The sequence below is a fragment of the Oreochromis aureus genome, linkage group 7 (genome assembly GCF_013358895.1).
Source record: "Oreochromis aureus strain Israel breed Guangdong linkage group 7, ZZ_aureus, whole genome shotgun sequence".
Classification (NCBI taxonomy): Eukaryota; Metazoa; Chordata; class Actinopteri; order Cichliformes; family Cichlidae; genus Oreochromis; species Oreochromis aureus.
Genome location: NC_052948.1, coordinates 54858437 through 54870802, shown reverse-complemented (window position 1 = coordinate 54870802; position 12366 = coordinate 54858437). Strand labels below are relative to the sequence as shown.

Here is a 12366-nt window from a genome sequence, read left to right as displayed (position 1 = left end):
ATTTAACCTCCTAAGACCCGAACTCTTCCACGACATGCATTTTTAATTTCTCTTTGATATTTGGGCATATTGGGGCCCGATGAATGTAAAAACAAAGAATTTCCAGATTTTTTTTTTTTCCTTATTTTTGTTTTTAAGAAAAATGAGAGCCACAAATGAGGATATTCATTTAAAATTTTGATAGAACAGTAGCAGTATAATGTCCTCGTAAGTGGATATCAGGCCCATGTAGAGCAAAATTGAGTATTTTGGTCAAAATAACCAAAAATGTGATGTCCACATATGTGGACGGCAGGTCCTAGGAGGTTAAACACTCAATGCTCTCTCTACTGGCAAGTTTTCACTGTCCAAATCCAAGTCCTTAACCTTTGATCTCTCCTGCTGAGGTATGGTAGCAAGCATAGCTCGTCTGTTACTAATCTGTTGCTTGTTGGTGAACTTAAAGCCTCCTTAAGCACAGAGAGGACCAAATGCTTGAAGCTGCCTCTTCTTCAGAACCAACAGTGACAAGACAATCATCCACATAAAAACCACACAGAAGAGTGACTACAACCTCTAGTCTGAATTGCTGTCTGTTATCCTCTGTGCATTTCTCCAAAGCAAAACTTGCACAGCTTGGAAATGAGGTGCCTCCAAATCTGTACTGCCATTCTGCATTCTAGCAGTCACTGACCTGGTGTTGATGAACATTAAGGTAGAGTGAGCATGGATTAGATTTAAGGCTAAAATGTTGGGTTCTGAGTCAGCATCTTGACATCTGCATGGGAGAGCCACAGGGCCACCAAAGAAATAACAGGTCCAAGTCAGCTGTTGGTACTTTTATCTCACCCGTGCTCACCTCTTTATAGTCGTCAATACCAGGTATGGTAAACAGGTGAATATAACTACCTTGCTATAAATGGCTCCTACAATGACGACACAGGAACAACACCAACACAGGGATATCAGATATACCTACTAATTAGAGACATTATAACTCTAACATGCACTTTTGAAAACTTTACCAATGGTTTTTTATTTTTCTGTGTTCATTTGTTTTTAAATTTCCCAGCATCTTTTACATCCCATTGGGGTACATTGCCATGATAACAAAGACTGCAGGCCTAACTTCCTCCAGAGCAGGTAAGGTTCCAAAAAAGAAATGAAATTATGATCCATTAATTCTCTGTCTCACCATTCTTGGAACATTCCTTAGACCTTACTGGATGGTTAGCATGAGGCTCTAAAGTACATTTCTCAAAAAAAAAAAAAAAGAACACTTGATCATTACAGTATAACACAAAGTCAACTTCAAGGACAATAATCTTTCCAGTTATGAAGCATAAGTCATTGTGAATCAATTTCACCCGCTTTGAAAATGATAGTGACCACAGATGCCCTGGGAATGCAACAACAAAACAAACCCCAAAAGTACCGTGGCACTTTTTAGGCTGCTTTTTATCTGTTAAAGCTGCAATTTGCAGATAAGTGTTAACAATTAAGGCCATGTTTTTAGGAAGAAGTAGCAGTTTTACACTGTTAGTGTAACATATAATGTTATTATATGTTGTTATAATAAGTCGGATGTGGCAAAACATCATACAAAATTAATAAAAATGGCTAGAAAATTACATCAAAAGTATAAGGCCAGCAGTAGTAGAGTGTAAAAAGCCACAAACTGAACTGACTTTTGTAGGATGATTTAAAAAAAATTAAAGGTTATGGCCACATAACACTTATCCTAGGACCAACCAACAGAAGTTTACTTTCCAAGCTAAAATATTCAGTTGCAAAAATAGCATCTTATGTAATGTAAAATGAAAATTATAATCTTTTCGCTACCCTGGGGAAGATGATGACCTTTCTCCATGCTTCCTGGGTGGGAGACAAGACATGCAGAGCAAAAAGTACCTCCATGAGGGAAAAAAGTTACGGGAGAAAAGACACAATCAAAACAAACACAATAAGAGCGTGCACTTCACAGGGCCCCCACTCTGATGTGAACGCTCTGTGAAACGCCCTTGCAAGTTAAAACTGCAGCGTCTGTGTGTGTTTCTCCTCTTAGACTCTTAGCTGAAGAAGTGTCATTTAGAATAAATCTCTTGACAAAACTCTTTCAGGTGGGCTGAGCAACGGTCCAGTTAGCCAGCTCTAGGTTTCTTATAAACTTTCTAGAGCAAATGAGTCATCACTTAGGTCACATTTACTTACATGGCTGACTTTTTTATTGTCAACTATATACATACAAGGCAGAAGCACAGTATTATTATTGGTTAGATGCCCAGTTTGAAGTTCCTCTCACTTTGGGTTGAAAAGTAGCTTCTACAGACAACATTGTTTTAAAAACTTCTTTATGGAGATGACAAGAGCCATGAAGACAACATTTAACTTCAGTATAATTGCTAACAATTTCTACTACCTTAGCTTTATAGAGAACACAAGCCCTTTATAGAGAACAAGTCCAGCTCTTCATTCTGTTAATGTGGTAAAATCTTTCTTTTGTGATGGGTCCAAAATGCTTGATGATTCAATGGTCTACCGTGTCACTTCTCTCGGCAGTGGCAATAAAACGTCTTTATTCAGCAGGTCTCTTCCTCCAAAGAAGCTTTAATAGAATGGACAAAACTGACCAATACCACTTTCACCCCTCACAAATAAAGCAGAAGTGGTTCATTGCACCATGCCCTAGGGCTTGCTGTTATAGCACAGCTATAAACATCAAGATCACTGTTCATGAACACAAAAATATGAAAAGAAGAGCTAGAGAAAACAAACTGAGGGAAGTCAGCTGTTAAAGGTGAACAAAGAACAACCATTAGTTTAACAATAGTCTCACAATCAACAGTTAATGAAGACAAAGAGCCAGGGTCAAATGTGACACTATATACATATATATATATATATATATACATATACATATACATATATATATATATATATAAATATATATATATATAAAATTTACAGATCGGGGCAAAATTATTAGCCCCTCCCCCCTATTTTTAATTTTTGTCAAATTTAAAATTCACACACAGTATAAAAACTTCAGCAACTGTAGTCTCAAAGAAGACAATCACTAGAGCCCTGGACAAGAGTGGACTATAAGGGTGCAGACGTCTGCAGAAGAGACAGCTTCAAGCCAGTATGCGAAGGACAACCTGGAGACAGATTTTGCATACTGGAAGTGCATTCTTAGGTGAGATGAGAAGAAATTATTGCGTTTTTTGCCCATACAGATGCTGCCATATTTATAGAAAGAAGAGAGAGGTTTCACTCCCACAGTGAAACACACTAGTATTATGCTGTAGGGATGCTTCAGTGCATCTGGAAATGGGAATCTTGTCAGTGTGGAAGGAATCATGAAGACAGAAGGATATGTAAAGATTTTGAAAGAAAACTTCCAGCAGTCAACAGCAAAACTGGGTCTGAGTCGTTGCTTTAGCTACCAAATTGCTAACAACCCAAAACATACACTGCTCCTGATAAGGAGCTATTTCCAGAAGATCAAATCTCCATAACCCCTTTCCCTAAAAATTAGTTTTAACTTTAATGTATGTTGGACCATATGTTCTCAACTAGTGTGAAGCATGCAAGGAGTTTTGCAACTCTGTTTCCAGCTAATGAAAATGCATTTTAAAATACCACATTACTCTTAATTAAAAACAAAAAGCTTGTCATTAGTAGTCACTTACATGCTCATAGTTTTTGTTATTTAGCTTTTGCTTGTTCTAATGACACCATCAAAGACTACCCATGTACAGCTGCATAAATATGTTCGCATAAATATTAAATATATACGCAAGACAAGAAGACTGCTGTCTGGGGACTCCTGTCTCTACTACCCAGAGTTCTAAACTATACACCTACAGTGACATTACACAGGAACAACTATTTATACTGAAACAGAAAATCACCAGGTTCCTTAAATAGGTGAATTTATAACTTAACTGGAGGACTTACCTGGGAATGCTTAGAAACCCAGTGGCGCAGCACATTGAGAACTCTGTTAGTAGCAGCTCTGCGGATGATGAATTCTTTGTCACAGGCTTTCTCAGAATTGTTAAAACCTAGAAGGACAAAACAGAGATCATAGCCAATAAAGATATAATATGATGTCAGGCAACATTTATTATTTTGGTATCAAGAGAATTTTTATTGTCCTTTCAGGGTTTGGCTTTAATTGTAAGTTACTGGCACTACTCAACCTACTCATAAATATATGTATATATAAAAAAAAAAATTCCCCGCTCGCCCCTGTGGGCGGTCAATCCTTCAAGCTCGGGTCCTCTACCAGAGGCCTGGGAGCTTGAGGGTCCTGCGCAGTATCTTAGCTGTTCCTAGGAATGCGCTCTTCTGGACAGAGATCTCCGATGTTGTTCCCGGGATCTGCTGGAGCCACTCGCCTAGCTTGGGAGTCACTGCACCTAGTGCTCCGATTACCACTGGGACCACTGTCACCTTCACCCTCCACATCTTCTCGAGCTCTTCTCTGAGCCCTTGGTATTTCTCGAGCTTCTCGTGTTCCTTCTTCCTGATGCTGCTGTCATTCGGAACCGCTACATCGATCACTACTACCATCTTCTTCTGTTTGTCTACCACTACTATGTCCAGTTGGTTAGCTGCCACCAATTTGTCCGTCTGTATCTGGAAGTCCCACAGGATCTTAGCTCGGTCATTCTCCATCACCCTTGGGGGCATCTCCCATTTTGACCTCGGGACTTCCAGGTTATACTCGGCACAGATGTTCCAGGTGATGATATCTCCCCCCTGACCTGGCGTCCTGGCTCCCCCTTGCCGTAGCATTTATGTTGTACCTCGTCAATCTCTAGCTGTGAGAGCAGTCCCTTCTTTGAGCTACTTACATACATATATATATATATATATATATATATATATATATATATACATATATATATATATATATATATATATATATATATATATATATATATATATATAAGAGAGAGAGAGAGAGAGAGAGAGAGAGAGAGAGATAGATAGATAGATAGATAGATAGATAGATAGATAGATAGATAGATAGATAGATAGATATTATTTTTTTAATTAATATTTATTTTTGGCTCTTAGCTTTTACTGATAGTAAAGCAGAGTTGAACCTGCACCTGTCCAGAAAGTAGACTTATAACATATAAGTGATCCATTCAACTAAATCAGCTATATCCGCACCAAAACAGCAGAATTATTTACAAAAAATGCAGAAGATAATAAATCATAAAGTGTTGTTAAAGTCTACAAGGTGCAAAGGTTAATACTGGTGCCACTTGTAAGAAATTAATAATAAGCCAATAAAACAACAACAACATTTCCAGTTATATATTTTTTTTCTTGGACTGTAATAGAGTAGCTTTGCATAATTCATTTATTGATGCGTATTTGTCTTATACTGGGCCTTCGTGAAGCTCCTCAACTTTCTAAAGCAGGGGTCTCAAACTTAAATGAGCTGTGGGCCACTGCTGGCACTGTCATCTCATCTAAGGGCCAATTTATTGTTCAAGTAGTACAAAAAAACCAAACAAACAAAAAAAGAAAACACCCACAAATATTTCAACAAACAACAAACCAATCCTCCCTAACAAAAAGTAATGGGCCAAATTGCATTATTTTTCTTCATGTCAATATACGGACCACAAGCAGAGGTGGTGTGGGCCACAAGTTTGAGACCCTTGGTCTAAAGGGAACAGTTTATTTTGATTTTCTGCCTCCAAAAAAAGAGGTTTTGAAAACTAGGTAGCCACATCAGTGTCTGACTTCACAAATGCACTTGTGGGAAGCCATCCCAGAATTGCTGAGGCTACTATAGCTGCAAAACATGGGTCAACATCATATTAAATCCTGTGGATTCAGAATGGGATATCACTGAAGTTCATAAGGGTGTGAAGTCAGACCAGTGAATATTTTTGGCAGGATAGTGTTTCTACTTTCCATGACATCATAAAGAGCCAGAGTAGAAAAAAACTCCCTCAAAATGCCTGAGTTTGTAGCCTGAGCTTTGGGCTCACAGAGTTTCTTTACGCAGATATTTACCTCATAATTTGGAACCCTGGGAATGTAATATGAGCATTCACCACTGTAACAGTATATAAATGTCAAAAAATAAACAAAGGCATAGTACTATTAAAAATGGAAGAGCATTAGAAACTTTGAGACTTTTATAATCAAAGACCAAAACATCACAACAGGGCGACTGCGCATACATTTTAACTAATAAAAGTTTATAAATATAAGCTTTAAGCTACTGTTTTTAAAATCCTGATGGAGTCCCAAATAAATAAATAGGGTCAACAATTTCAATATCCTCTGAATCAAAGTTTTTTTTTTACCTTCTGTATAACATTTTTGAGTACCAGAGTAGAAGGTGTGAATTTCTAAGCACTAACATTTTTGCAGCAGATGATTTGAGCCCATCATTGCATCTATCAACCTCTTAACAGTAATTTAAATGACACCAAAGCAACAGTTCCCTTAGTCTGGTGTGCATCTTTGGATCTTGATGAGTTGACATGCTCACCCTGGGAGCTGCTATGCCCAGCAGCAGCAGTGGCAATTGCAAAAGCTGAAGCTGGTGACATAGAGCAGCGAGAGGTCTCCCCTGATGTAACTGCAAGGAGTCAGAAACATTAAAAACAGCAAGAAAAAGAGAGCCTGCTCTCTTTACACAGTCTGTTATAAATAATGTGTAAATAAGTTTGTGTTATTGGTAATCATCATATTATGAGGACATAAATCTGCTTACATAGTCATCTCATGTGAAACTTGTTTGGCATGGGGACCAAAAAGAAAGTCACCAAAAAGGAAATTCTTAAACAAAAATAAGTGGTGTTGTGAAGGTACCTGTGGGGTTTCCACAGCTCTTCACACACAGTACCAGCGTACACCAGCAACCAGTGTAATAAGCGATCAAACCTCAAATCAGGAAAAATTACTGTAACTGGTAAGGGGTTACACTTCTATTGTCAGCAGCCTTGACCATTAAAAGGGGTCTGCCTCAGCTGCCATGCTGCCATACTCATATCCCAACATTTTTGAAACATCTTGCTGCCATAAAATTTAAGATAAGCGAATATTTTTCGTGAAATAATAAAATGAATCAGTTTAAACAAATATATTTTCTATGCTGTACCATGAAAAAATAAAACCATGTTTAGTGTACTCATTGTTTTCCATGCCTCTAGAGCCTTTAGAAAATTGTGTGTGTGTGTGTGTGTGTGTGTGTGTGTGTGTGTGTGTGTGTGTGTGTGTGTGTGTGTGTGTGTGTGTGTGTGTGTGTGTGTATATTTGGTACCTCCCGACTGACGGTAGCGGAGATGCCTCGGTGTTGAAGGCGAGCGGCAGGGGGACGTGTCACCTGGCTCACTGGTAGCTGGTGACTCAGGAATGAATTTGTCCAAGGATACTGATTCCAGGACAGCTGTTAAGGAATATACTGCATGTAACATCTCAAACATGTATTGGAGCATTTTTGTAATGAGTATACAGTACTGAGGGTAGAAAACAATCACGTGGGAGTGTAAAACACACAGAGAACAAAAGTAAAGTAAATATTATTAGGGACTCTAAATATCAAGCACATGCTGAAAATAAGCCATCTCCTATCTAAGATTAACAAGTTAACTGAGCCGCCAAGCAATCCCGGGTGTCACGGACCAAACACAACCCCAATTACTGTTACACTGGTAACCTAGTCTCTTAACCCTTTGAGATCTATGTCATCATAGGCCACCTATGATGACATAGATCTCAAAGGCCCTAACCCTAACTGTACTCTAAACCTACATTTAGGAAAAACTTTTTTGAAAAAAATGTACTTTATGATGTGCATCAGAATGATTTTTTTCTTTGCTGCCTGACTCCTAAGACTGGGGAAAACAATGTAAGAAAAACAAAAAATATTATATATTCTGATTAACAGGGATAATGAGGGGATTAACAGCTTGAACCTAGGCGTGACAGTACCGAAGTCTGTGTTGTCTCTGATACAAAACGTTTCATAGTCCCTAGTCCCTAAGTCTATTATCTCACTGTCTCCTTGTTCTGCTCTGCAGTGTTAGTAACCTTTTCGAGGCAGCATATAAACCAGTTCCCTGTCTGCTGCAGGTTCAGGATAGAATGGTCTTCCAGTTTGCAGTGAAACCCCAGAGCAGAACAAGGACAGTCATGGCCACCTATAATCCAAGACACTGGAACATGGGTCAAGAGACTGTAGAGGCAGTACAGTGACATCAGAGACCACCAAAAAATTGCCGTGTGACCCAGTGTTTTCAGTTTCCTTGTATTTTGATATTCGTTGTTTATGTTTTAGTCTCATTTACTTATCTAAAGCTCATTCTATTTTGCTTAGGGTGCCATGTTAGTTCTTTGTTTATTAGGTTCCCCTTGTGTCTTCACCCCCTGTGTTTAAGTCTCCCTAACCATTCATGTGTTTCAGTCTTTGTCTCCCATCTCCTCCTCTTGTTTACACGTTTTCCCCTTGTGACCCATTCCTTCTGTCATGTGTTTTCTCTCCAGTCATCTTGTTCTGTTTGTGCTTATGTCCCTGTGTCATCTCCAGTCCCCTTTTCCCTCTGTATGTTTTTACAGTGTTTGTGCTCCTTGTCTGTCCACCATGTTAAGTCCGCGTCTTAGCCTGTCATGTGTTTCATGTCTGGGTGTCCTATGTTGTCAAGCTCATGTCATGTCATGTCATAAAACAGGAATATAACGGGTTATGTTCCTGTTTTATTTTGAAGAGTTGTGGTGTCCCATCTTCATTCTATTTAGTTTCACTTCCCCTGTGGTGTCATTATGATTATTCTAATCAGCTCTTTCCCCATGTGTTTCTACTTCCCCTAATCACCTCCTTGTGTGTATTTAGTCTGTGTGTTCTCATTCATTCCTCGTCAGGTCGACTGTTCGTCTTCATGACTAGTCTCGTTGCGACATAGAGTTTTTGCTTCCATTGTACAGATTCAATTTCATGTTCTTGATTATATCATAGTTTCATTGTTACATGTTCCTGTTCAGTTTCATGTTCTTTGCTGCCATAGTTAGTCATAGTTTCTTCCCAGTTTAGGTTTATGTTTAGTTTTGCATCAGTTTAGCTTGCCCCGTCGTTTGCACCTTTTTATTAGCCTCAATAAACGGCTTGCCTTTTGTTAATTCAAGTCACGTTCCACATTCCGTTTTGTCTGCATTTGGGTCCATTATTCACTCAACACACAGTCAGCTTCCGCCTGGCTGTGACAAAAAAACAACCTGCCTGCTGCTAGGGAAAGTAGATATAAGAAGGCCCATGGCTTACTGGTTTGCTGTAAAAATAAGTGAGAGGACTGTCTAGTAGTAAACTGATCATGGTGTCAGACAACAAAAAAACCCTAAAATGATATAAACATGCCTAGCATTCATTAATATACCCCCCCCCCCCCCAAGAAAAGTCTACATGGAAAACACTTTGATGGTAGGAAAAAAAACATGTCTGCCTTAATTATATAGCTCTATACATTATTTTGTGACAGTTAAAAAAATCGTTCCAACAGTTATAAAATTATAATTATTATTATTTTTAATCTAAAAGGCTCCACAGATAACTAAGCTATGTGTTCAGAAAAGAAAGCAACCTTCAAATGAACACCAGACAGAGTGTTCATGTGAATGTTTGGACTTGTGGATTACAAGCTGCTCTTCTGGCTGCTATTGGACTTTGGAGAGGTCCAATTGCAAAGTAAGAAGCTCTCTTTATCTCCTTATTGTCATTCTCTTCCTTGTTGTTTGTTAGAGATTTTCTGATCTAGTGCTTCAGTGCTGTTTTTATAGTGAGCAGGCTGTCAGCTGTAGCCAGATGGTGATGTAACAGCACAATTATTCCTATGTTGGGTAATGGTGACCCATTTATGTCTTTCACTGAGTCTGTTTAGACGGGCAAGTGTTATCAGGAATAAATGAATGATTTTTAGAGGAGACAAATGTAAGACTACTTCTGAAACAGATGATACAAATTTTTAAACATACTTGTTTTTAATGTATTATTTTATACTAGTTGACTCTCAGGCATGTACTTACAAATGTGTTGATATTTATAGGGGTCTCACAGAGTGTGAATCATATGTCTTTGTACTGCAGATACCCACCCCTCCGGAAGCTGCGCCTCAGCTTCCCACAGAAGGCATCAATGCGAGGCAGCTCTCCACTGGCATCCTCCCCTGCAGCTGGACTCAGCTCTGGGGAACTAGGACCACGGCTGAGATCCAGCGGTGCCTTGGTGGAGACAGGGGGTGGCGAGGATACCCCAGAGGCCTGGGGGAGGCTAGGAGACCTTGTGGCGGTGGGTGGAGGGGAGGAAAAGCCAGAGGGCGCCCTGGTAGAGCCAGGTGGAGGAGAGGCGATGGATGGGCTGTGACTAGAGGTTGGGGAGTTGGCTGCAGAAGAGGAACGGGTGGTGGACAGGTCTAGGGCTCCTGTTTTCACACTGATAGGGGAGTTCAGGGAGAGCTTTCGGCAATGCACAGGGGAACCGGTACGAGAGGGGATGGATAGAGGAGGAGGAGAGGAAAACTTGCGGCACAGCCTTGGGGATTTGTTGTTCAAAGGGTCAGTTCCCCACATGCCCTGGTTGGTTGCAAAGAAGAGCTCCAGGGATCTAAGAGAAAGGAAACTAGCTGATGTGCAGTGCTTGACAAGAACACACTCAATTGATTCACCAGTCCTACTGAGGGTCTTTACTTGGACTGGTCCAGTGCAAGCTGTGTGATCTTCAGACTGTAGTCAGGACAGAGTGACATGATGGACAGACGGTCACATGAATGTTGCTCAATCCTAGGCCAGTGACAAAAACAAAAAGAGCATGGAAAAAGGAAGGAATGAGGAGGATGAAAGGAGCAACACAAAATGTGGAAATGGAAAGACATGCTGCAGGCAGCTACACGTGTTAAACATGAAGGGAGGAAAATACATAGAGGATTCATGAATATTTGGATGCCTGTTACAAATGATGACATGTACCTTACAGGTATGGAGGTGAACGGCTTCTTATAGATGTCAGCCAGCTTGTCGATGACCACAGTAGCTGTGGTGAAGATCCTATAAGTGTGGAGGAATGTGTTGAGGAAATCTATGGAGAGGAAGCGCAGGTCTGTCAGACGCTCTAGCAAGCGCTCCACACTGGCGTATCGGATCTGCGGGACTTTGCAGGAGTTGAGCGTTTTCGAGAAGCAAATGTCGACATCGTCTTTATGCAGTCGAGCATCAGACCTCCGGAAAGAAAATACCACAGTCAGGTTAAATCAGCATGTTTTGGGGGGTGGGGTGGGGTGTTAATCAGCCATAGTGTTGTGCAGCCCTGGTGTTCTCCCATATGCAGCTGCACAGACTGACTTTTTCCACCAGAAAAACACCCAGCATGTAGCAGCAGCTTGAACCATATAATATCTTTCATAGGATCTGTAGTTGATAATATATGTGCTGCTTTTGAGAGATGACAAGCTGTTCTGTTTGTTCAGAAGTTGGAAGTGAAAGAAAACTTAGATGTGTCTAAAGACCCCATAACAACTGCCAAGACACTAGTGAGTAACTTAGCCAAGTTGGGAATTGTAGTTTTGAAGAAGACAATCACTAGAACCCTGCACAGGAAGGGAGAGGAGAGACCATCAAATCTGTAACTGCTTGATAGATTTGTCAAAGAAGAATAAGCTGGGATTGCTCAGGAGACATGTGTCAGACTTCTTGAAAACTACAAAAGATGCAGCATCTTTTGTAGTTTTCAGGCTGTTCTCCTGCATTTCTGGTAAAATTTCCATTCACTGAATATTAAAACAGTTAGATGATGAAAACAAAACGGAACACTAAAACATATATTTTAACAAATAACTCCTCATAGTCAACCTTTTTTTTTTATTAAACTCCATACCTAATATTCACCTTAACCTGGGTTGTTAGGTCATGTCACCCACGGCACTGACAATGACCATGGATGGTATAACAGAGGACTAAGTCAGGCACATAGGATTTTATGTAGAACAGTCGAAGGGGAGTCATACTTAGTGCTGTCAGGAGATGAGATGAAGGAAGGCCAGACATTAGAGCAGAGGTGAAAGTTCAGAGGAAGACATGCCAGATTTTGAGGACAGTGAGCTTGGGCAAAATGAAAACATCCTAGGTTGATAATGGATAAGGACAGCTCTGGAAGATAAGAGTGTGTGTGAATTAGAATGAACAAGTTCTTATTTCCCTTTCTAAACATGTCTAAAACCTTCAGAGCCCTAGACTGCAAACTGGGTGCCTCAAAAACTGGTCTTCCCCGGAGTGTTTCACCTTCCAGTTCTAATGTCTGGCCTTCCTCCACAACATCTCTTGACAGCTCTGGGTCTGAGTCTCCTACCACAATTTTACCCTTTC

The 12366-nt window shown here is 40.0% G+C and overlaps 1 protein-coding gene across 1 annotated transcript in view; it reads right to left on the bottom strand.

Moving 5' to 3' along the window:
* The window catches only part of rasgrf2a (Ras protein-specific guanine nucleotide-releasing factor 2a), a 56474-nt gene that overhangs the window by 9331 nt on the left and 34777 nt on the right, over positions 1 to 12366 (bottom strand). Inside the window, exons 14-19 of the mRNA XM_039614384.1 lie at positions 10975 to 11223; positions 10696 to 10788; positions 10104 to 10612; positions 7283 to 7408; positions 6509 to 6598; positions 3940 to 4046 (exon numbers count right to left, since the gene is read on the bottom strand). Of these exons, the coding sequence (XP_039470318.1) occupies positions 3940 to 4046; positions 6509 to 6598; positions 7283 to 7408; positions 10104 to 10612; positions 10696 to 10788; positions 10975 to 11223 (1174 nt within the window). The remainder of the gene's footprint in view (positions 1 to 3939; positions 4047 to 6508; positions 6599 to 7282; positions 7409 to 10103; positions 10613 to 10695; positions 10789 to 10974; positions 11224 to 12366) is intronic.